This window comes from Bufo bufo, chromosome 4, assembly GCF_905171765.1.
Source record: "Bufo bufo chromosome 4, aBufBuf1.1, whole genome shotgun sequence".
Classification (NCBI taxonomy): Eukaryota; Metazoa; Chordata; class Amphibia; order Anura; family Bufonidae; genus Bufo; species Bufo bufo.
Window position 1 is genome coordinate 52,097,506 of NC_053392.1, and position 26,757 is coordinate 52,124,262.

Below are 26,757 nucleotides of genomic sequence, written 5' to 3' on the forward strand. Positions count from 1 at the left end.
TGGTTTTTTCCCCTCCCCTTTACCTGTGACACATAATCGTCAGTGTGGGAATTTTTAATCAAGTCACCAGAGGACGTCAGCATGACCTAATCTGTGACTGGGCCATTGTGTTGATGACTCATGCGATTCCCACCCTCACCCCTCTGTTACTGGGCCTCTGTGTTGATGACTCATGCTATTACCACCCTCACCACTCTGTGACTAGGCCACTGTGTTGACTCCTCATGTGATTTCTCATGTGATTCCCACCCTCACCCTTCTGTGACTTGGCCACTGTGTTGACTCCTCATGTGATTCCTCATGCGATTCACAACCTCACTACTCTGTGACTGGGCCACTGTGTTGACTCCTCATGCTGTTGCCACCCTCACGACTCTGTGACTTGGACTCTGTGTTGACTCTTTATGCTGTTGTCACCCTCTTTACTCGGTCATGGGGGCACTACTTGTTTCAGAGTGTAATAGAACAGGTTCTGTAGAAATCTATGTGGAATCAGCTGACGACAGTGTAAAAGGTGTGCACTTCTTCACTCTATAGTAAAATCTTGGGCCACTGGACGGTTCTTTATACCTAACGCTATCATTGACCTGTAAAGCTGAGTTCACACTTGAGTTACTTGTCCTGTAACTGACCAAATAAGTGAAGTGTTAAGTGATTCTAAGAGTGTGTGGCAGGCACATCGCCTCCACAGCAGATAGTCCATGTACATAACACGTGTTGAAAAGATATCACAAAATGGCGATATGATTAAGGTGGTGGTTCAACTGTTCAATCTTGTCATTCAACATAAAATGTTGGATATATTTCTCTCTTGAGTATCTATACCGTCACTTTAAGGCTACTTTCACACTAGCGTTCGGAGCGGATCCGTCTGATGTTTCATCAGACGGATCCGCTCCTATAATGCAAACGCTTGCATCCGTTCAGAACGGATCCGTTTGCATAACAGTTTATTTCAGATCTGATTTTTCACTTCGGAAAACTCAGATCCGACAGTATATTCTAAACACAGAAGCGTTCCCATGGTGATGGGGACGCTTCAAGTTAGAATATACTGAGAACTGTGTACATGACTGCCCCCTGCTGCCTGGCAGGTGCTTCCAGGCAGCAGGGGGCAGACCCCCCCCCCCCCCCTCCTGTATTTAACTTATTGGTGGCCAGTGCGGCCCCCCCTCCCTCCCCAGTATTAATTGTAAGCAGTGCGGCCCCCCTCCCTCTATATTCATCGGTGGCCAGTGCGGATATTAAATATGAGCAGTGCGGTCTCCCCCTCCCTCCCTCCCTCCCTCCCCAGTATTAAATATGAGCAGTGCGGTCTCCCCCTCCCTCCCTCCCCAGTATTAAATATGAGCAGTGCGGTCTCCCCCTCCCTCCCTCCCCACTATTAAATATGAGCAGTGTGGTCTCCCCCTCCCTCCCTCCCCAGTATTAAATATGAGCAGTGCGGCCTCCCCCTCCCTCTATTCATTGGTGGCCAGTGCGGATTCAAAGTATTGTGATCAGTGCGGCCTCTCCTCTCGACCCCCCCCCCCCCCCCCATCATTGGTGGCAGCGGAGAGTACCGATCGGAGTCCCAGTTTAAATCGCTGGGGCTCCGATCGGTTACCATGGCAGCCAAGACGCTATTGCAGTCTTGGCTGCCATGGTTACTTAGCAACAAATAGCAGCATTATACTTACCTGAAGAGCTGCGATCTATGTGACCGGCCGGGAGCTCCTCCTACTGGTAAAGTGACAGGTCTGTGCGGCGCATTGCCTATAGACCTGTCACTTACCAGTAGGAGGAGCTCCCGGCCGGTCACATAGATCGCAGCTCTTCAGGTAAGTATAATGCTGCTATTTGTTGCTAAGTAACCATGGCAGCCAAGACTGCAATAGCGTCTTGGCTGCCATGGTAACCGATCGGAGCCCCAGCGATTTAAACTGGGACTCCGATCGGTACTCTCCGCTGCCACCAATGATGGGGGGGGGGGGGGGGGGGGTCGAGAGGAGAGGCCGCACTGATCACAATACTTTGAATCCGCACTGGCCACCAATGAATAGAGGGAGGGGGAGACCGCACTGCTCATATTTAATACTGGGGAGGGAGGGAGGGGGAGACCACACTGCTCATATTTAATACTGGGGAGGGAGGGAGAGGGAGACCGCACTGCTCATATTTAATACTGGGGAGGGAGGGAGGGGGAGACCGCACTGCTCATATTTAATATCCGCACTGGCCACCGATGAATATAGAGGGAGGGGGGCCGCACTGCTTACAATTAATACTGGGGAGGGAGGGGGGCCCCCACTGGCCACCAATAAGTTAAATACAGGAGGGGGGGGGGGGGGTCTGCCCCCTGCTGCCTGGCAGCACCTGCCAGGCAGCAGGGGGCAGTCATGTACACAGTTCTCATTATATTCTAACTTGAAGCGTCCCCATCACCATGGGAACGCCTCTGTGTTAGAATATACTGTCGGATTTGAGTTTCACGATGTAACTCAAATCCGATGGTATATTCTAACATAGAGGCGTTCCCATGGTGATGGGGACGCTTCAAGTTAAAATATACCATCGGATTGGAGAAAACTCCGATCTGATGGTATAATCCTGACTTTACATTGAAAGTCAATGGGGGACGGATCCGTTTGAAATTGCACCATATTGTGTCAATGTCAAACGGATCCGTCCCCATTGACTTGCATTGTAAGTCTGGACGGATCCGTTTGGCTCCGCACGGCCAGGCGGACACGAAAACGCTGCAAGCTGCGTTCGGGTGTCCGCCTGCTGAGCGGAGCGGAGGCCAAACGGTGCCAAACTGATGCATTCTGAGCGGATCCGCATCCACTCAGAATGCATTGGGGCAGTACGGATCCGTTCGGGGCCGCTTGTGAGAGCCTTCAAACGGAACTCACAAGCGGAGCCCCGAACGCTAGTGTGAAAGTAGCCTAAGTTATTTAACTTAGCACTTTCTGATCTCTTTGAGAGGTATATCTAAGATTTGACCGATAGTTCTACTGATCTGTATGCAATTTGTATGGATTGCTATTTGCGTGCTATTTGTAGTTTGCAATTGGTGGAACTGTAAGTAAACACATATACAGTACAGACCAAAAGTTTGGACACACCTTCTCATTCAAAGAGTTTTCTTTATTTTCATGACTATGAAGGCATCAAAACTATGAATTAACACATGTGGAATTATATACATAACAAACAAGTGTGAAACAACTGAAAATATGTCATATTCTAGGTTCTTCAAAGTAGCCAACTTTTGCTTTGATTACTGCTTTGCACACTCTTGGCATTATTTTGATGAGCTTCAAGAGGTAGTCCCCTGAAATGGTCTTCCAACAGTCTTGAACGAGTTCCCAGAGATGCTTAGCACTTGTTGGCCCTTTTGCCTTCACTCTGCGGTCCAGCTCACCCCAAACCATCTCGATTGGGTTCAGGTCCGGTGACTGTGGAGGCCAGGTCATCTGGCGCAGCACCCCATCACTATGGTCAAATAGCCCTTACTTTCAAAGTTTTCCCAATTTTTCGGCTGACTGACTGACCTTAATTTCTTAAAGTAATGATGGCCACTCGTTTTTCTTTACTTAGCTGCTTTTTTCTTGCCATAATACAAATTCTAACAGTCTATTCAGTAGGACTATCAGCTGTGTATCCACCTGACTTCTCCTCAACGCAACTGATGGTCCCAACCCCATTTATAAGGCAATAAATCCCACTTATTAAACCTGACAGGGCACACCTGTGAAGTGAAAACCATTTCAGGGGACTACCTCTTGAAGCTCATCAAGAGAATGCCAAGAGTGTGCAAAGCAGTAATCAAAGCAAAAGGTGGCTACTTTGAAGAACCTAGAATATGACATATTTTCTGTTGTTTCACAGTTGTTTGTTATGTATATAATTCCACATGTGTTAATTCATAGTTTTGATGTCTTCAGTGTGAATCTACAATTTTAATAGTCATAAAAATAAAGAAAACTCTTTGAATGAGAAGGTGTGTCCAAACTTTTGGTCTGTACTGTATATCTAGTTCAGTATACAGTTCTAAACACAATACTAACAATATGAACATTATATAACTGTTTTAACTACCTATTTTGGCCTCTTGTTCCCATAAGACTCAGCTCTCAGTGGAGTGAATGTCTCTTCAGCTGCTGTCTCTGGTGAATAATGATTTTAGTAGCAGGAGCTGGGGGAATTCCCAGACAGGCTGTGTGTGAGGCTGGCTGTGATTGGTGAAAACTCTTGCTGTGTGAGAAGCTGGCTGTGATTGGTCTAGACTTCTGCCCAGCAACAACAGATTAACACTATACTTTCTGTTGTTTCTGCTGTGTCACTGAGCTTATCTTACATTACAAAATGAATCTTAAAGGAATATTATCTTTTTCTGCTTCTGTGAACACAAAATATAACAGTTATATGACATCCAAAACATGATGTCACAGTAAATAACTCTGCTTTTGTCTCTAACACATAAATATAGGAACTGTATTAAGGCTATTGGCAGGTCTAGCTGTATACACATATAAGCTATACTAGCAAACTAGGACAAGTCTTAGCTGGCCAGCTACAGAGTGATGCCTGTCATCTGCATGTCATACTGACTCACAATACTGTTTCACTTCCACAGCAGACTCCCTATGCATGTTTCTGCAATACACAGTTTTCTACACCAATTTACAGGCTCTCTGCAGCCAGGAAATAGCTGTTTTTAATGCAATTCATCAAGAATAAATTTAGATTGAGACAAATCTTTTTGAGAAATTCAGCAAACCATCTGAATCAAATTTTTGAAACATTTGCTCATCTCTACTGTTGACCTCTCACCATACAGCTTAAGTTGTGATGAGTTAAGAGGAAAGGTAGAGAAGACATACATATATGCCATATTTGATGGTTTGTTTCTTATTTTCTAATTCATTGGCCTGGTGGAGTGTAGCTTCAAAGAATGTCTCTGGAGGGTCCAGCATGTCCATCAATTACAAGGGCAATCCAATTACTTCAAGAATAACCATATTATGTTTCATTTCACCTGTGGTGGCACTGCAAAGAAATTACATACTTTATTTAACATTGTTTCAAAGATTACAGCAGCTGAACAACCTATCTGTGGTCATTTTATGATTACAAGAACAGTCCAAAGGAGACAATACCTTTAGCTTCATCTGACAACCTAATCACAAGAAGTTGATAAATTGTTGCTCATTAATGGTAAAATAAAACAAATAAATAATGTAGTTATCTTCAGGATAATATGACTTTTCAGGCTTTCAGTTGGGTTATTGGATCAATGGCCACAGGGAGAACTGGAATGTTTATTTTCTGATAATGACCATTTAAAAAAAAAATGTTTTGTAGATATTTTTTGATGATAAACGAGTTACATTTTTCTACAGTAAAGCAATGTCAGGAAACTGCATTGGAGCAATGTTTGGATATGCTTCCTTTTAATAGCACACCAGGTCATTAGGCATGTGCAACAACTCGGGGTCACATCCAAAAGATGACAAACCCAGAGACGTACAGAGGTTGCTACACCTCAGAAAGCCAATACAACACTGTAGATTTGGCCACAAATTGGCCAATATCAGCTTAAAGAGGACCTTTCACTTGTAAAAACAATGTGAACTAAGTATGCTGACATATACAGCGGCGCCCGGGGATCTCACTGCACTTACTATTATCCCCGGGCGCCGCTCCGTTCTCCCGTTATGCCCTCCGGTACCTTTGCTCTGTAATTTATAGTAGGCGGTGTCTGCCCTTGTCCTGTGGGCGTCTCCTTCTCCTAGGCTGTAGCGCTGGCCAATTGCAGCGCACAGCTCACATCCTGGGAGAAGAAAACCTCCCAGGCTGTGAGCTGTGGGCTGCGATTGTCCAGCGCTACAGCCTAGGAGAAGGAGACGCCCACAGGACAAGGGCAGACACCGCCTACTATAAATTACAGAGCAAAGGTACCGGAGGGCATAACGGGAGAACGGAGCGGCGCCCGGGGATAATAATAAGTGCAATGAGATCCCCGGGCGCCGCTCTACATGTCAGCATACTTAGTTCACATTGTTTTTACAAGTGAAAGGTCCTCTTTAATTATTTTTCATCCACAGCAAACAGGCAGTCACATGACACTCCACAGTTCAAAATACAAAAAATACACAAATCAAATCCCAGGCCATCTGGCCACTAATGCCATAATAGATTTCCCTCACTAACAGAACCCAATTCTACCATCCCATTTCTACTCACACAAGTTCCTGCTATTCATATGGCCCATTGTAGAATCATTGGTACAGCCTGTCTCCTTCCCACACTAGGAGCTCTTTTAGAAGAGCTTGGTCCATATTTAAATGAGCCCTTTACTTGGCTGCTAATTGAGTCTCATTAACAACCCAGTTGTCTGAGTAGCAGAGGAGATTACCCAACTTTCTCAGACTTTTCCCATGGTGATCATACTTACCAACTTTACATGCACTAAATTCAGGAGAAATAGTCCCCCCTCCTGGGAACATCTAAACAGTTTGTTTCTGCATAGTTATGGGTGTGGAGTAGCCCAATTTAGACCCAAGACAGCCCTGATTGATGTACCGTTCCTGCTTGAGGATCAGCAGATAGTGTATGCGCAGAGCATATGAGCAGAACCAAATTTACAACTAGGTACATAAGGTCATGTGCCTGGAACATCAGGAAGGGGGAGGGGGTGGCACTTCACAGAGAAAACTAATGATTTTTGATGATTCTTTTGATGATTCTTTTGCCTTAGTACTGCTTGCAGTGCTAATTGCTCATTAGCAGGTCACATTATTTTTAACTTTTGTTTATTTTAGCTATAAATCTAGAGATTTAAACTTCACACTGCTTACATACAGCTGATGTAGCAGGAATCTTTTCAAAAGAAAAAAGTCTGGTTCCAATAGAACATTATTTAGATGTTTTAATGTGCAACAAATCCTTGGGACAAATTTAGGCCTCTTTTCAATGTATCAAAGAGTGTCATAAATTGATATTCCCAAGTTCTTCTGGCTCCTTGAGATTTGAAACTGCTTTTTAAGATGACAACTTTTATATGTTCTTCACGTTCTCAATCACAGCATACACCATCCATTGATGGAGAAGCCTTTGGACTTGTGCATTAGGTTTATATTTTAGTGGCAACTGTGTAAGGGTATATCCAGATGGGAAGTTTTTGAGCACACAGTCAAAATTGCATTAAAAAAAGGTTTTTAAAAATGCACTCAGTTTTGTGACATGGTAATTTAACCATGCATTTTTTCAAGGTTAAAAATGTAAAATTAACTGCATGGACAAGAACCACATCACATAACCACAGCAATCACTGTAAAACCAAGTGGGTTTTTTACCACATGGTCAAAATCATTTTATGTAGCTAATGTATACCCTCAATTCAATAGGCAGCTATAGCCGAACAAATAGGGAGTGTGATAACTAAATGTGCCTATGGCAGCATAAAGTTTAAATACAACCCTACATACAAGCATGCGCCAGTAAATGCTGACAGTAATCAACCTGCACATGTGTACATGAAAACTGATGTCAAATGGGCAGTTGATACGAGAGACGACACCTGCACACTTTTGAAAACGAGGTTGCAAAGGGTAACGACACTGGTATAATATACTGTAATTCTACCATACAAAAACTGACATGGCTAACATCGTAGTATACAACTCCATAATCTATATGCTGTACAAGAGGCATGAGTATACGTTTTAAATAAAATTCATAGGCCCTCTTGCCACGGTAAGGTTACCTATGAGAGGGTACCTACTCTAAATTGGCCCAGCACCACATGGTGATCACCTGTGCCACAACACCGTGCTTGCCATTGTTGCTGAGATGCTAAGGGGTTTGTGGACCTAGTGTAAAGGGGGAATAGTGTGACAACAGGGGTGCTGTTGGACTTCTGGGTCATGCTGCCTGCTGGTGCACACCAAGTTAGAGTAGGCACCTACACATAGTGGCAACCTTGACGTGGTGAGTGGGCTTATGCATTTTGATCAAAACCTATACTAATGCCTCATGTACAGTATATTTTTAGTGTTGATCACGAATATTCGAATTTCAAATTTTTATCGCGAATATAGGTACTTCAAAAATTCGCGAAAATTTCGAATATGGTTATATATATTCGTAATTTCAAATATTCCATTTTTTTTTTTTTTTTTTTTTATCAGTACCCATGACCCCTTACTGCTTCTAGCTTGTGGGCCAGTAAGAAGGCTGCAATATACTTGACTTTCGGAGTAGTAGTGTTTGCGAATTTTGCTCTATATTCGTTTTTTTTTTAATATTCCCTATATTGCTATATATTCTTGTTTTAGAATATTACGAACATTCAAAAAAACTAAGTTATAGCAATATAGAGAATATTCGAAAAAAATCGAATAGAGCAATTTAGCTAATATAGTGCTATAATCTTCTTTGTCTAATAGTTGTAAGTTGAAAAATTTGCAATAAAAAATTTGAATCCGAAAATTCGAAAATTCGCATATTACACAATCATTACCTTTCCGATTTTTTGAGTAAAAAAAAAATCGCGAATTTTCGAATTTGCGAATTTTCAACGAATAGTCTACAAAATATACGCAAAATATTGCTAATTCGAATATGAACCCTGCCGCTCATCACTATATATTTTTATAGGGCTGTATACCATTATTTACACTGAGATTAAATAATATATTAATGCATAGCATCTGGATGTGAGATTCATGCTATTCTCTTTTTGCTGGATGTACTGTACAAAGATAATAAAATAGTGTATTAGAAAAATAAATTAAAAATAGAATCTAACCGTATATTCAATTACACACATCGTTGCCGGATGCTATTGTTTCCTTTTCTTTCCTCTCTCAGGCATCCCATTCGCTCACGGAGAAAACTGGAAAGCAATGAGAAGATTCACATTGTCTACATTAAGGGATTTTGGCATGGGCAAGAGGACAATAGAAGACCGCATAATTGAGGAATGTGTATTTCTAGTTAAGCTATTGGAATCTCAGGAAGGTATAAGAAATAGATGTTGGAGCTTCACTTTACTGCTTCTGAAGAATTTTGCTTAAAGTATAAGTTAAGCATCAGTTGGGACATCCAATTATTCTCATCAATGGGAGCTTTATTAGGGTTGAAGCAGTTTGGTTCTTGTGATGTATGTACAGTATGTGCCAAAAGTTTGGAGCTCCAATGACCCTTTACACTGTTTGAAGGAACGCCCATCAGCAATAATCTGCTGGTATGAAGGTGTCGCCAATTACCTAATGAGCAAGCTAAATGCTTGTTCATTGGGCAATTGAATCTTTCACATGGACACCTAAACCATCATTTCCAGCAGAAGATTGTGCCATCTAAACAACCTCTACTGTCGACAAATAATGATTCTGTATGGGAATGAGTGATGGAGTGATGGCATTAGGGATTATTAACTGTGGAGGAGATCGCTGCTTGTGAATACAGTGGTCTTTACATACAGACAGGTGATTGTCAGGAAAGAAAGTTTCCTTTCCGATAATCGTCTACTAAATCAAGCAGTTTAAAAGGCCTTAAGTCAAGATATACAGTACAGACCAAAAGTTTGGACACACTTTCTCATTCAAAGAGTTTTCTTTATTTTCTTGACTATGAAGGCATCAAAACTATGAATTAACACATGTGGAATTATATACATAACAAACAAGTGTGAAACAACTGAAAATGTGTCATATTCTAGGTGTTTCAAAGTAGCCACCTTTTGCTTTGATTACTGCTTTGCACACTCTTGGCATTCTTTTGATGAGCTTCAAAAGGTAGTCTCCTGAAATGGTCTTCTAACAGTCTTGAAGGAGTTCCCAGAGATGCTTAGCACTTGTTGGCCCTTTTGTCTTCACTCTGCGGTCCAGCTTACCCCAAACCATCTCGATTGGGTTCAGGTTCGGTGACTGTGGAGGCCAGGTCATCTGGCACACACCCCATCACTCTCCTTCATGGTCAAATAGCCCTTACTTTCAAAGTTTTCTCAATTTTTCGGCTGACTGACTGACCTTCATTTCTTAAAGTAATGATGGCCACTCGTTTTTCTTTACTTAGCTGCTTTTTTCTTGCCATAATACAAATTCTAACAGTCTATTCAGTAGGACTATCAGCTGTGTATCCACCTGACTTCTCCTCAACGCCACTGATGGTCCCAACCCCATTTATAAGGCAAGAAATCCCACTTATTAAACCTGACAGGGCACACCTGTGAAGTGAAAACCATTTCAGGGGACTACCTCTTGAAGCTCATCAAGAGAATGCCAAGAGTGTGCAAAGCAGTAATCAAAGCAAAAGGTGGCTACTTTGAAGAACCTAGAATATGACATATTTTCAGTTGTTTCACACTTGTTTATGTATATAATTCCACATGTGTTAATTCATAATTTTGATGCCTTCAGTGTGAATCTACAATTTTCAGTCATGAAAATAAAGAAAACTCTTTGAATGAGAAAGTGTGTTTAAACTTTTGGTCTGTACTGTATACTAGTGATATGCTATATCAAAACATGACAAGAATCACCTGTAATGACTACCTAACATCTAATGATGACATATGGTCTTATTCTGAAGGGAAATGTAATGGTTCTACAGACTACTGTCCACGGTCCCAGTTGTCAATGAAAATACAAACTCAAAAAAGGAGGCAAACTCAATGAACTCTGCGTAATTAATATAGAAAGAGGCAGCAATGAGTCTTGTAGTTGTTGAGAAGTTATTGATATCTCCAAAATACACTGCTCAAAAAAATAAAGGGAACATAAAAATAACACATCCTAGATCTGAATTAATTAAATATTCTTCTGAAATACTTTGTTCTTTACATAGTTGAATGTGCTGACAACAAAATCACACAAAAATAAAAAAATGGAAATCAAATTTTTCAACCCATAGAGGTCTGGATTTGGAGTCACCCTCAAAATTAAAGTGGAAAAAACACACCACAGGCTGATCCAACTTTGATGTAATGTCCTTAAAACAAGTCAAAATGAGGCTCAGTAGTGTGTGTGGCCTCCACGTGCCTGTATGACCTCCCTACAACACCTGTGCATGCTCCTGATGAGGTGGCAGATGGTCTCCTGAGGGATCTCCTCCCAGACCTGGACTAAAGCATCTGCCAACTCTGGACAGTCTGTGGTGCAACGTGACGTTGGTGGATAGAGCGAGACATGATGTCCCAGATGTGCTCAGTTGGATTCAGGTCTGTGGAACGGGCGGGCCAGTCCATAGCATCAATGCCTTCGTCTTGCAGGAACTGCTGACACACTCCAGCCACATGAGGTCTAGCATTGTCTTGCATTAGAAGGAACCCAGGCCAACGCACCAGCATATGGTCTCACAAGGGTCTGAGGATCTCATCTATGTACCTAATGGCAGTCAGGCTACTCTGGCGAGCACATGGAGGGCTGTGCGGCCCTCCAAAGAAATGCCACCCCACACCATTACTGACCCCAATGCCAAACCGGTCATGCTGGAGGATGTTGCAGGCAGCAGAACGTTCTCCACTGCGTCTCAAGACTCTGTCACGTCTGTCACATGTGCTCAGTGTGAACCTGCTTTCATCTGTGAAGAGCACAGGGCGCCAGTGGTGAATTTGCCAATCTTGGTGTTCTCTGGCAAATGCCAAACGTCCTGCACGGTGTTGGGCTGTAAGCACAACCCCCACCTGTGGACGTCGGGCCCTCATATCACCCTCATGGAGTCTGTTTCTGACCGTTTGAGCAGACACATGCACATTTATGGCCTGCTGGAGGTCATTTTGCAGGGCTCTGGCAGTGCTCCTCCTTTTCCTCCTTGCACAAAGGCGGAGGTAGCGGTCCTGCTGCTGGGTTTTTGCCCTCCTACGGCCTCCTACACGTCTCCCGATGTACTGGCCTGTCTCCTGGTAGCGCCTCCATGCTCTGGATACTACGCTGACAGACACAGCAAACCTTCTTGCCACAGCTCGCATTGATGTGCCATCCTGGATAAGCTGCACTACCTGAGCCACTTGTGTGGGTTGTAGACTCCGTCTCATGCTACCACTAGAGTGAAAGCACCGCCAGCATTCAAAAGTGACCAAAACATCAGCCAGGAAGCATAGGAACTGAGAAGTGGTCTGTGATCACACCTGCAGAACCACTCCTTTATTGGGGGTGTCTTGCTAATTGCCTATAATTTCCACCTGTTGTCTATCCCATTTTCACAACAGCATGTGAAATTGATTGTCACTCAGTGTTGCTTCCTAAGTGGATAGTTTGATTTCACAGAAGTGTGATTGACTTGGAGTTACATTGTGTTGTTTAAGTGTTCCCTTTATTTTTTTGAGCAGTGTATATAATATGGATCATTTTTCGAAAAAAGGAGAAAGCAAATGTCAAGATAAAAGTAAATGTCACATAAGTAAAAAACAACATTCAGTTTACTTATGTGAACCTCAAAAATGGTTAAAATAAAGTAAAAAAAAAAAGAAAGAAAAAGAGATCATGGCTGCCACTTACAAGAGTTGTTCGGATCTGACCCCTGAAAATCTGAGATGACAATAATCTATAAATGTGTTTTTAAATATGATAGATATTTGTTTAATTCTATTAAATGTATGTTTTACATTGTATTAATATGTTTAATTTTTATATATAATTGTATGTATTTATATATTTTCATTTTAGGAAAACCTACTGATCTCACTGTAAAAACAAACTTTGCTGTTGGGAATATAATCATATCCATTATCCTTGGTCATCGATTAGACTACCAAGATCCCATTCTGCTAAAAATAATGAAAATTATAGATGAAAATATGAGACTTCTTGGGAGCCCTTCAGTTGTGGTAGTTTTGTTCTTTTATTGACTTAACAACAATATAATAGAGCTCTGTTACCTCTTTATTATTAAAGCCTTATTCCCACGGTCAGTGTTTGGTCAGTGATTTACATCAGTGACTGTGAGACAAAATTTAGTGAGGGTCATAAATCATAGAACAAGCGCAACAGATCTTTCCATTATACCTTACCTTTGTGTAGGATCCACTCCTGGTTTTGGCTTACATACTGATGGAAATCACTGACCAAAAGTGTTTTAAAATGGAAATTTACCAGACGTGTCCTTCATTACCTTTCCTCTTGGTTCAAGATACCCCATGATGAATATGCAGTCAAAAAGACAAAAGTGCATTACAGACAGGATCATAAGCTATGTAGTACTGTGCAGTCTATGGAGTAAGTCTTTAAATTACAAGCTAACTTAGACACTCTGGGCATCTACTTGGCAAATGGTAGTAATAATCTACATGTATCATATGTCCAAGACAAAGTAACATTGAGAGAGTCACTTGTAGAGAATGATTTGAGTGTATATCATAGATTAAATAACAGCACAGTGTCAATCATTTGCTTCTAAGGCAAGCAGGATATTATCATGTATTAAGTGAGGCATGGACTCATGGAACAGGGATATAATATTACCACTTTACAAAGCATTGGTGCGGCCTCATCTGGAATATTTTGTTCAGTTCTGTGCACCTGTCCATAGAGCTGGAAAAAAGTGCAAGGGAGAGTGACTAAACCAATAAGGGGCATGGAAGGTGCAAGAATTAGTTTTGGGTGCTTGACAAATTTTACAAAAATTTTTGCTTTGTGACAAATTACTTAGTCATGTAGCCCATTACTTTGTAAGTAGTGGGTGCAATGGCAGGGAACGGCGACTGTGTGGCCACCGTCATTGTTCCCCTCAGATGCCGCGTTCATCGCTGATCGTGGCATCTAACAGAAATATTACAGTGTAAAATAAAAACTAAATAAATAGAATCATACTTAACTCATCCATTTAATCGTGAAGAGTCGACTGTCGCCATCTTGATTGAAGATCTAGTGTGTTGGCCGGTGTGGTGACATTATACATCACTGCGCACGGGATTTCACACGGGATCTTCAATCAAAATGGAGGTGGCTGGCTCTTCGCACTCAAATGGATGAGGTAATTTTTTTATTTTTGTTTTTACTTATTCAGGGAAAATCAATTAGTTATCACGAAGCATGACGAAATTCGGCAAATCAAATTTTCGCTGAAATTCGGATCAGATTAGTTAAACACTAGTTATGAAAGCAGGCTAAAAGTATTACGTTTATTTAGTCTTGGAGAAGAAAAAGTTAAGTCTCCAGAGGCGTCAAGGCTTCTTTACAATAAGGCCTGTGAATCTGTGGAACAGTATACCACAGGAGGTGGTCACAGAAGGAACAGTGAATCGTTTAAAAAAAAGGCTTAGATGATTTCCTAGAACTAAATAGCATTAATGCTTAGGAAAATATTTAGAAGTCTGGTTCTCACCCCTCTTCCATAAATTCCCATGCCCACCAATCCCTTTGTTGAACTTGATGGACTTGTGTCTTTTTTCAACCATACTATGCAACATCAGTAAGTGTAAAGGCAAATGCCACTTACCTAAGCCAGTTGCTCTCAGAGCACAAAACGGGGCCATCAAGTTGCCGAACACTGTCCCTACTGAAGGTGTAGGACACAGGACCAACAGGACCGTGCTGAAACTGTCTTCACACAATATTATAACATATAGACATAATGTTGTCTAAGGAAGGGACTGGTGTGGTCCTAAAATGCGTAAGCTATACAACAATAAAGTAGATATTGCTATTTTCATCTCAGGTTGTCCCTCCAGGTAGCACCATGGTCCAGTCCAAATTTTTCCCTACTGCTAAGATGAGTATGCGTGAGATGACCAGCTTTAAAAAAAAAAGTGTTATTCACAACACACTTTTTTTTTTCAAGAGGAAAGATAAGGAGGGACATATTTACAATGTTTTGTATTGTGTAGAACCGTACAGATAATGTATCCAACTATAAAACGATTCACACAATACATTTTTTAGATAAGAAAATAAAAGTGCATGGATGTGTCCACTCTAACTTTTGTGCAAATTTCATTAAGGATTCGAATAGTATCACAATACAACTATAATACAGTCTCAAAACATGACAACAAAACCCTTGTCAGGCTGAAATACACATCTCAACCACTAGGCCACATAGAAAAACATAAAGCATACACATCTCCAGAAAGAAAAACATAAAAACATGTTTTTTTTTTTCAAAGCTGATCTTGGTATGTCGAGGCAAGAAAAGAAGTAAAGAAGGGCAAATCTGTAGAACATTTCTGCTTATATAGTATCAGCATATTCTGCAGCTTTGTATCATTTATAGCAGTCCTTGTTCACATCACAACCTAGTTTCCCTATTTCAAACCCACCATAAAGAATTTAATGGAAGCCAATTAACCTAACCAATTAACCTATGTTGTTGGATTGTGAGAAGAAACCAGAAAACCCTGAGGAAACTCACAAACAACATAAGGCGCATATTCAAAACCCTTGTGCTGCAAGAAAACCGTGCTAATCTTTTCAAAAACCTGCCCCATAACTACATTAGTTAACCATCTTTACTAACAGTGCCAACAGAATATCCAGAATGATCACTACACTATGAAGATTTAGCATTTTTTGAACCTACAGAACACTGTTTGTTAATATCCCCATTGGGCTTTATGCACACTAATGTTTATCAGTGGTTCACTGGATTAAATGGACATACAACAAATCTATATAAGATATTGTTCACGCTAGTATTTTTACCAATCCATCAATGTTCCTATACTTACTATTTCTGCCATCAAAAATACTGGAATTTCAATGGAAAATAGCTCTTCTCCAGGAAAAAGAAAACTATCCCTATAGTGCAACCTGGAATTATAATTGATATGTCTCATCAAACAAGTTTTGGCACCAGTGGCAGGGCATCCCTGAAGTTGAGGATTAACAGGGTGGGACATCTAGGCCAGCTCTGCAAATCTCGTGCCTGTGCCACTATTCGGAGTAGTAGCACACGCGCAGAGGCTTTGCATCTTCCACTAGAGTAGAGATTGTTCATGTGCTGCCACCAGAAAGTGTAGTGGAAGTAGAGCCTTAGAGCAGCATAGCAGGCGCAAGATTGGCAAAGTCGGCCTAGACTTCAGGCCTTGAATCAAGTGGTGGCGGAGCTTCCTCAGCTTTGGGGATGTCCTGTCACAGGTGGAAAAACCTGCTTAATTAGACAAATCGGTTCTTACATATCGATTTTCTCATCTCATAGTCCTAATAGAAATTTTTCATAACCCATTATAAGTAAAAGGGCTCCATCAGTATTTGTTTACTTACATTTGTATAGAGATACTTTTTATAATTACTAAAAAGTGGCATGAAAAGGGGGTGATGCGAAGAATAATAGTAAAATTAATAAATGCCTGCATCATTTTTGCCCAATAATATTGGTATACATATAGCAGCCATAGTGGAAGAGAAGTGCGCCTAACATAGACATCTATTTCAGAACTACATAACTTGCCTTGTGTTCTAATTTTGGCATAAAGTGTGCCATTTTCACTGACTGATAAATCTGTGATTGATGAATCTCCTCAGTCGTCCCTCCTTCCTGGAAGGCAGTAGACTAATATATTTTTTCAATGTGTTCTGCATTATGGATACCATATGTGTTCTCCAATGTCTGCCCTTGGGTTACTAGTCTCCTAATCAACAGTGTTTCCTTTTGTAGATCTATAATGTATTACCATTCTTTCAATATCTGCCCGGTGCCCACCTGAAAGTAAAAAGGAACATTGAGGAGTTACATGCCTTCTTCAATGAGAAGTTTGCAGAACATCTAAAAACCCTGGACAAAGATGACCTGCGTGGCTATATTGATGCATTTCTCACAAAACAGGAGGAGGTAAAAACATTTAAAGAATCTTTTGTATACTTAGAAGTAAATGTGTTTTTGATCCATGAAGGTTTTTTCTCAATTAAAAAAGCCCTTCTTAGAAGGATTCTGTCATGAGAAGGGGAATAGGGAAGGTGAAAACTGACTCCACCCACTCCTCTGTCCCTGCCTACTTGCACTTACCCATCCTAGGCAACTGGGCGGCGATCTCTAACCTGCGTAAGTGCGGAGAGACAAACAAACAGACAATAAAGAGAGGTAGAACTAGCAAGGTCAAAACCAGGAAGAGCAAGTATAACACAGGGAGCAAGCAAGGACAAGTCAAAGTAAAGCCAAAGTCAAATACCAGGAGAAGCTAAAGTACAAAAGGAGCAAGCAAGAGAAATAACAAGCCGAAATACAAATATAAAGTCAGATGACAACGGAATATACACTAGGTGTAGGACATTAATCACAGGCAACCTGTGGCCAGAAGGCTGCCTCTTACGAGAGGGTGTCATCAGGGCCGGCGCCACCCATAAGCAGAGTAGGCCACCGCGTAGAGCGCACTCTGCCTGGGGGCGCCGGCGCTCTGGAGTCCGAATCCCGATTCCCGACTAGCCGCCGCCCGCGCCACGCCCCCTACTTGTGATCCATCCATCTAAGTTCTAACATCTTCTGATTCCTAGCCGCCGCCCCCGCGCCACGCCCCCGCGCCACGCCCCCTACCTGGCTGTCATCCATCTGACTCCTCCTGTTCGGCTGTTCCTGTACTTGCCGGCCAGCCGGATCATGGTGGATTGTGCTGCCCCTGCGAGCCTGCGTGGGCATGCATTTGTTCAGGGGGGGGGTGCTTTGGCAGCAATTTCAAATGACATAATGGAGCTTGCCTGGCTGGAGTGTGACTGTGCACAGTGTCAGTCTGTGGGGGCAGTTCAGTCTTACTTAGTGGGGGCACTGGGGGGCAAATTACGTAATGGGCAGTGAGTTGTGCACTGTCTGTTGGGGCAGTTAGTAATACTTAGTGGGGGCACTGGAGGGGAAAATTACGTAATGGGCAGTGTGCAGTTGTGCACTGTCTGTGGGGGCAGTATTACTTAGTGGGGGCATTGTGCACTGTCTGTGGGGGCAATATTACTTAGTGGGGGCACTGGGGGCAAATTACGTAATGGGCAGTGTTCAGTTGTGCACTGTCTGTGGGGGCAGTTAGTATTACTTTGTTGGGGCACTGGGGGGCAAATTACGTAATGGGCAGTGCCCATTACGTAATTTGCCCCCACTAAGTAATACTGCCCCCACAGACAGTGCACAATGTTGCATGGAATAGGTGTCCGAAAAAGGGGCGGGTAAAGGGGCGTGGTCAATGGGCGGAGTCAAGGGGCGGCAAAATTTGCTTTCGCCTAGGGTGGCAAAAATCCTTGCACCAGCACCAGCCCTGGGTGTCATGTGATGTGGCCAGTATCACATGACTCATCCCCCTGCAGCCTTCTGAACGTTGAGTGCCCAGTTCGGCACTCAGACTTTTCGCCAAAACTACAGGAGCTGAGGACCGCAACCACGCTAAGGAGGCGTGCGCGGCCGGGTCCTCTCCGCCCCCCCCATCCTGGCCTGGAGACGAGGACGCAGCGCATGTCCTTGCTCCGAAGTTATCGCAGGGTGCCGGCGGCACCGAAGGGAAGGAGCACGAACCCAGCACCCTGTGACAGATTCTACCCTGGTGGCCAGTCTTACAAACTCTTGTTAATGCTGATATCTCCTGCAGTGGTTGAGTTGAGTCCATAAGATTGTCTGTTGAGGTCAAGGCACTGTGCAGCCACATGAGCTCCTCTTTTTATTTTTTATTTTATTATAAATCTTTATTGTATTTTTCCAATCATTTACAAAATTTCAATAGGTAACATTTTTTGCATCCATATCCAAAATATTCATATTCAATTTTTGCAAATATATGTATATATTACCCCACCCCCTTCCCTTGCGCGCCGTTTGTTCCTTCTAAGGAGCAAAACAGAAGAACAAAAAAAAAAAATCGCTCCTCTCTTCCCCCTCCTCAACCTTCCCATCCATCCAATTCCGCCGCATCCCCCGATCCCCCCAAAGACTGCTCATTTTTTACTTAACCATTTCTGCCATAACCTAGTGAATCTATTACCTACCAAATGAAATTCCTCCCGGTCAAGCGAGACTCGGACGGACCCTTCCCATTCTTTGACTGTGGGAGCACCACTCCCCCCCCCCCCAGCGTCCAACAATACATTTCCTGGCCTGGAATAGAAGTTTGGAAGCTATCTCTCAATGTTGGGGGACTTCCATTCCATCCATTACCCCCAAAGTACATTTTTCAAATTGCCTTGGCGCTTTAAACTGTATTCCTCTATTGGCGCTTTAAACTGTATTCCTCTATTTTTTCATAGACCTTTTCCCAATACTCTTGGATTTTTACACATGTCCATAACACATGTATATCGTCCACTCCTACCTCCCTACATTTTGGACACCTAAACTCTTTAGACTTGTAACACTTCAATAACATCTTGGGAGAATAATAAAGGCGGTACAGTTAATTAAATTGAATAATTCTATGAGAAAAAATCCTTGAGACCTTATTTTTTGCCTGTATGGCCAGATCCCAGAAATCTTCCCGTTGAGTATTTAGGTCCGACCGCCATTTATTCATTAGACTATCCACTGCTCTTCTCTTGGTCTTTTGGTGTAACAAGCATTGATATATTCTTGAAACCAATTTCTTCCCTGGTGTTAATTTAGTGATATTAACTAGAGGCTGCGGTAAGGTATTTATTTGTGTACCTATTCCTATCGTCTTATTCAGTACCTGTTTTAGTTGAAAATGAAAAAAACCTCAACTCCGCATTTTTCAGTTGACAGTTATCTTTAAGTTTTTCATAAGGAATTATATCCCCTTCTTCCCATACCTGACCTAATTTATATATTCAGTTTTTCCACCAAATTTTTTGTTCAATCGACTTTAATTCTGTGAGATAGATATTATCCCACAGTATAGTATTGGGATGGAAGCCACTCTGGGACCACAAGTCTCTTGCCACCTTCTAAGTTTTTGCCATCAGCTCAATTAGAGGTATCTTATTACGTTCCTGTTGCACCAACATGCCTGCTTCCAATATTTGAAAAATATTACATTTCTCCAGTCTTTTATTAATCCTTGCTATTAAATTCTTGTATCTTTGCGTGTTACCCCATATTATCATATTTTTTTTATGACCAGAGATGTAATAAAGTTCAAAGTCTGGTACTGATAATCCACCCTCCTTCTCCTGTGCCTTTTTCCTTGTTTCTTCCCCGCGCCATATTAAATCCGTTAATAGACTGGTTATTAATTTGAAAAATCTTTTGGGGATCACCACCGGTGTATTCCACAAAATATAGTTCAGAGCGGGTAGTAAACACATTTTTACCAGAGAGATACGACCAGCCATCGAGACATACAGTCTTTTCCAGACCTCTATTTTCTTCCTAATTTCTATAACTGAACATAGTCCCTGGAATTAGGGGTGATCTGGATAACTAAATATTTAACAGGTTTGTTAATCAACTTAATTTCCAGCAACCCCGGTCCAAAATTGTTTAGAGGATCAATCAGGACACAAGCTGATTTAGACCAATTCATTCTGAGGACAGCATATTTACCAAACTGTTCAAATACTTGAAAAATCCTAGAAAGTGATCCATGTGAACCCACAAATAGCATAATATCATCTGCATATAGAGCAATTTTTTCCTCAAGAGTACCATACATAAACCCCACAATATCTTTATCTTGTCTGATCATATCGGCAAGCGGCTCCATAGCTATAGCAAATAGCAAGGGAGAAAGGGGACATCCCTGTCTAACCCCTCTACCAATATGTATATTATCAGAATATTCTCCGTTTACTATCACCCATGCAGAAATTTCAGTATATAGTAACTTTATCCAGGAGACAAAATTTTCGCCAAAACCCATTTTCCGCAATGTACCAATCAAAAAGGGCCATTCTATCGTGTCAAAGGCCTTTGAGGCGTCTATAGTTGCAATCAATATTATCAGTTGTAGTTTTCCCTGACATGAACCCCGATTGATCCTCGTGAACAAGAGTCGAGAACACTCTCCTAAGTCTAGTTGCCAAAATCCTAGCCAATATTTTATTATCGGTATTGATTAATGAAATTGGACGATATGAATCCGGAAAGGCTGGATCCTTTCCGGGTTTTAAAATAAGTGTGATTAACGCTTCTCGCAGGGTATCTGGCAATTTCCCTATCTGCTTCGAGGTCTCCCACATCATAAGCATTTTCGATATTAAAATTTCTTTATATTGGGCATATACCTCGAATGGAATACCATCTATTCCTAGGGCCTTGTTCTTTGTTATCCTAGATAATATATCATTTACTTTTAAGGAAGTTAAGGGAGCTTCCAAGGACTTGCTTTGATCTATTGTTAGCTTAGAGATAGTAATTTCATCCAAGAACTGTTGTATCTGTTCCGAGCTTATTTATTTTACTGCTATAAATGTCTGCAAAATATTCTTTAACCACTTCCCGCAACTGTAACGCCGAAAGGCGTCATTGCGGCGGCTCCCCCAGGCTACGCTAACGCCAATAGGCGTCATCTCGCGTGAGCCGAGATTTCCTGTGAACGCGCGCACACAGGCGCGCGCGCTCACAGGAACGGAAGGTAAGAGAGTTGATCTCCAGCCTGCCAGCGGCGATCGTTCGCTGGCAGGCTGGAGATGTGTTTTTTTTAACCCCTAACAGGTATATTAGACGCTGTTTTGATAACAGCGTCTAATATACCTGCTACCTGGTCCTCTGGTGGTCCCCTTTGTTTGGATCGACCACCAGAGGACACAGGTAGCTCAGTAAAGTCCCACCAAGCACCACTACACTACACTACACCCCCCCCCGTCACTTATTAACCCCTTATTAGCCCCTGATCACCCCATATAGACTCCCTGATCACCCCCCTGTAATTGATCACCCCCCTGTCATTGATCACCCCCCTGTAAAGCTCCATTCAGACGTCCGCATGATTTTTACGGATCCACTAATAGATGGATCGGATCCGCAAAACGCATCCGGACGTCTGAATGAAGCCTTACAGGGGCGTGATCAATGACTGTGGTGATCACCCCATATAGACTCCCTGATCACCCCCCTGTCATTGATTACCCCCCTGTCATTGATCACCCCCCCTGTAAAGCTCCATTCAGACGTCCGCATGATTTTTACGGATCCACTGATAGATGGATCGGATCCGCAAAACGCATCCGGACGTCTGAATGAAGCCTTACAGGGGCATGATCAATGACTGTGGTGATCACCCCATATAGACTCCCTGATCACCCCCCTGTAAAGCTCCATTCAGATGTCCGCATGATTTTTACGGATGCACTGATAGATGGATCGGATCCGCAAAACGCATCCGGACGTCTGAATGAAGCCTTACAGGGGCATGATCAATGATTGTGGTGATCACCCCATATAGACTCCCTGATCACCCCCCTGTAAAGCTCCATTCAGATGTCCGCATGATTTTTACGGATGCACTGATAGATGGATCGGATCCGCAAAACGCATACGGACGTCTGAATGAAGCCTTACAGGGGCATGATCAATGACTGTGGTGATCACCCCCCTGTCATTGATTACCCCCCTGTAAAGCTCCATTCAGATGTCCGCATGATTTTTACGGATGCACTGATAGATGGATCGGATCCGCAAAACGCATCCGGACGTCTGAATGAAGCCTTACAGGGGCATGATCAATGACTGTGGTGATCACCCCCCCTGTCATTGATTACCCCCCTGTAAAGCTCCATTCAGATGTCCGCATGATTTTTACGGATGCACTGATAGATGGATCGGATCCGCAAAACGCATCCGGACGTCTGAATGAAGCCTTACAGGGGCGTGATCAATGACTGTGGTTATCACCCCATATAGACTCCCTGATCACCCCCCTGTCATTGATTACACCCCTGTCATTGATCACCCCCCTGTAAAGCTCCATTCAGATGTCCGCATGATTTTTACGGATCCACTGATAGATGGATCGGATCCGCAAAACGCATCCGGACGTCTGAATGAAGCCTTACAGGGGCGTGATCAATGACTGTGGTGATCACCCCATATAGACTCCCTGATCACCCCCCTGTCATTGATTACCCCCCTGTCATTGATTACCCCCCTGTAAAGCTCCATTCAGACGTCCGCATGATTTTTACGGATCCACTGATAGATGGATCGGATCCGCAAAACGCATCCGGACGTCTGAATGAAGCCTTACAGGGGCATGATCAATGACTGTGGTGATCACCCCATATAGACTCCCTGATCACCCCCCTGTCATTGATTACCCCCCTGTAAAGCTCCATTCAGATGTCCGCATGATTTTTACGGATGCACTGATAGATGGATCGGATCCGCAAAACGCATCCGGACGTCTGAATGAAGCCTTACACGGGCGTGATCAATGACTGTGGTTATCACCCCATATAGACTCCCTGATCACCCCCCTGTCATTGATCACCCCCCCTGTCATTGATCACCCCTCTGTAAGGCTCCATTCAGACATTTTTTTGGCCCAAGTTAGCGGAAATTTTTATTTATTTTTTCTTACAAAGTCTCATATTCCACTAACTTGTGTCAAAAAATAAAATCTCACATGAACTCACCATACCCCTCACGGAAACCAAATGCGTAAATTTTTTAGACATTTATATTCCAGACTTCTTCTCACGCTTTAGGGCCCCTAGAATGCCAGGGCAGTATAAATACCCCACATGTGACCCCATTTCGGAAAGAAGACACCCCCAGGTATTCCGTGAGGGGCATATTGAGTCCATGAAAGATTGAAATTTTTGTCCCAAGTTAGCGGAACGGGAGACTTTGTGAGAAAAAAATTAAAAATATCAATTTCCGCTAACTTGTGCCAAAAAAAAAAAATTTCTATGAACTCGCCATGCCCCTCATTGAATACCTTGGGGTGTCTTCTTTCCAAAATGGGGTCACATGTGGGGTATTTATACTGCCCTGGCATTCTAGGGGCCCCAAAGCGTGAGAAGAAGTCTGGTATCCAAATGTCTAAAAATGCCCTCCTAAAAGGAATTTGGGCACCTTTGCGCATCTAGGCTGCAATAAAGTGTCACACATCTGGTATCGCCGTACTCAGGAGAAGTTGGGGAATGTGTTTTGGGGTGTCATTTTACATATACCCATGCGGGGTGAGAGAAATATCTTGGTCAAATGCCAACTTTGTATAAAAAAATGGGAAAAGTTGTCTTTTGCCAAGATATTTCTCTCACCCAGCAAGGGTATATGTAAAATGACACCCCAAAACACATTCCCCAACTTCTCCTGAATACGGCGATACCACATGTGTGACACTTTTTTGCAGCCTAGGTGGGCAAAGGGGCCCATATTCCAAAGAGCACCTTTAGGATTTCACAGGTCATTTACCTACTTACCACACATTAGGGCCCCTGGAAAATGCCAGGGCAGTATAACTACCCCACAAGTGACCCCATTTTGGAAAGAAGACACCCCAAGGTATTCCGTGAGGGGCATGGCAAGTTCCTAGAATTTTTTATTTTTTGTCACAAGTTAGTGGAAAATGCTGATTTTTTTTTTATTTTTTTTTTTCATACAAAGTCTCATATTCCACTAACTTGTGACAAAAAAAAAAAAATTCCATGAACTCACTATGCCCATCAGCGAATACCTTAGGGTCTCTTCTTTCCAAAATGGGGTCACTTGTGGGGTAGTTATACTGCCCTGGCATTCTAGGGGCCCAAATGTGTGGTAAGGAGTTTGAAATCAAATTCTGTAAAAAATGACCTGTGAAATCCGAAAGGTGCTCTTTGGAATATGGGCCCCTTTGCCCACCTAGGCTGCAAAAAAGTGTCACACATCTGGTATCCCCGTACTCAGGAGAAGGTGGGGAATGTGTTTTGGGGTGTCATTTTACATATACCCCTGCTGGGTGAGAGAAATATCTTGGCAAAAGACAACTTTTCCCATTTTTTTATACAAAGTTGGCATTTGACCAAGATATTTATCTCACCCAGCATGGGTATATGTAAAAAGACACCCCAAAACACATTCCTCAACTTCTCCTGAATACAGAGATACCAGATGTGTGACACTTTTTTGCAGCCTAGGTGGGCAAAGGGGCCCATATTCCAAAGAGCACCTTTCGGATTTCACAGGTCATTTTTTACAGAATTTGATTTCAAACTCCTTACCACACATTCGGGCCCCTAGAATGCCAGGGCAGTATAACTACCCCACAAGTGACCCCATTTTGGAAAGAAGAGACCCCAAGGTATTCGCTGATGGGCATAGTGAGTTCATGGAAGTTTTTATTTTTTGTCACAAGTTAGTGGAATATGAGACTTTGTATGAAAAAAAAAAAAAAATAATAAAATCATCATTTTCCACTAACTTGTGACAAAAAATAAAAATTCTAGGAACTTGCCATGCCCCTCACGGAATACCTTGAGGTGTCTTCTTTCCAAAATGGGGTCACTTGTGGGGTAGTTATACTGCCCTGGCATTCTAGGGGCCCGAATGTGTGGTAAGGAGTTTGAAATCAAATTCTGTAAAAAATGACCTGTGAAATCCGAAAGGTGCTCTTTGGAATATGGGCCCCTTTGCCCACCTAGGCTGCAAAAAAGTGTCACACATCTGGTATTGCCGTACTCAGGAGAAGGTGGGGAATGTGTTTTGGGGTGTCATTTTACATATACCCATGCTGGGTGAGAGAAATATCTTGGCAAAAGACAACTTTTCCCATTTTTTTATACAAAGTTGGCATTTGACCAAGATATTTATCTCACCCAGCATGGGTATATGTAAAATGACACCCCAAAACACATTCCTCAACTTCTCCTGAGTACGTAGATACCAGATGTGTGACACTTTTTTGCAGCCTAGGTGGACAAAGGGGCCCACATTCCAAAAGCACCTTTCGGATTTCACTCGTCATTTTTTACAGAATTTGATTTCAAACTCCTTACCACACATTTGGGCCCCTAGAATGCCAGGGCAGTATAACTACCCCACAAGTGACCCCATTTTGGAAAGAAGAGACCCCAAGGTATTTCGTGATGGGCATAGTGAGTTCATAGAAGTTTTTATTTTTTGTCACAAGTTAGTGGAATATGAGACTTTGTAGGAAAAAAAATAAAATAAAAAAAAATCATCATTTTCTGCTAACTTGTGACAAAAAATAAAAAGTTCTATGAACTCACTATGCCCATCAGCGAATACCTTAGGGTGTGTACTTTCCGAAATGGGGTCATTTGTGGGGTGTTTGTACTGTCTGGGCATTGTAGAACCTCAGGAAACATGACAGGTGCTCAGAAAGTCAGAGCTGCTTCAAAAAGCGGAAATTCACATTTTTGTACCATAGTTTGTAAACGCTATAACTTTTACCCAAACCATTTTTTTTTTACCCAAACATTTTTTTTTTATCAAAGACATGTAGAACTATAAATTTAGAGCAAAATTTCTATATGGATCTCGTTTTTTTTGCAAAATTTTACAACTGAAAGTGAAAAATGTCATTTTTTTGCAAAAAAATCGTTAAATTTCGATTAATAACAAAAAAAGTAAAATGTCAGCAGCAATGAAATACCACCAAATGAAAGCTCTATTAGTGAGAAGAAAAGGAGGTAAAATTCATTTGGGTGGTAAGTTGCATGACCGAGCAATAAACGGTGAAAGTAGTGTAGTGCCGATTTGTAAAAAAGGGCCTGGTCTTTAGGGGGGTATAAACCTGTGGTCCTTAAGTGGTTAAGCAGATCTACTTTAGCCATTTGTTCAGTCATTTTATATCCCCATGCATCTACTAAGCAATGGATGTATTTTTTTTTATTTGAGCCGCAACCAAGGCCGCTAACTTTTTCCCCGGTATATGTGCATAAATGTAGTTGTCCCTTACATCATTTTCTTTTTGATGTTCTGCCAACAAGAATAGTTAGTCTTTTAATTTGGAAACTTTCTTTA

General features: G+C 42.2%; 1 protein-coding gene across 1 annotated transcript in view; it reads left to right on the forward strand.

Annotated features, from left to right (window-relative positions):
- LOC120997231 (cytochrome P450 2K4-like) overlaps positions 1-26,757 on the forward strand; it is a 91,324-nt gene that overhangs the window by 27,023 nt on the left and 37,544 nt on the right. The window contains exons 3-5 of the mRNA XM_040427226.1: positions 8,860-9,009; positions 12,657-12,817; positions 16,585-16,758. Coding sequence (XP_040283160.1) covers positions 8,860-9,009; positions 12,657-12,817; positions 16,585-16,758 — 485 coding nt within the window. The remainder of the gene's footprint in view (positions 1-8,859; positions 9,010-12,656; positions 12,818-16,584; positions 16,759-26,757) is intronic.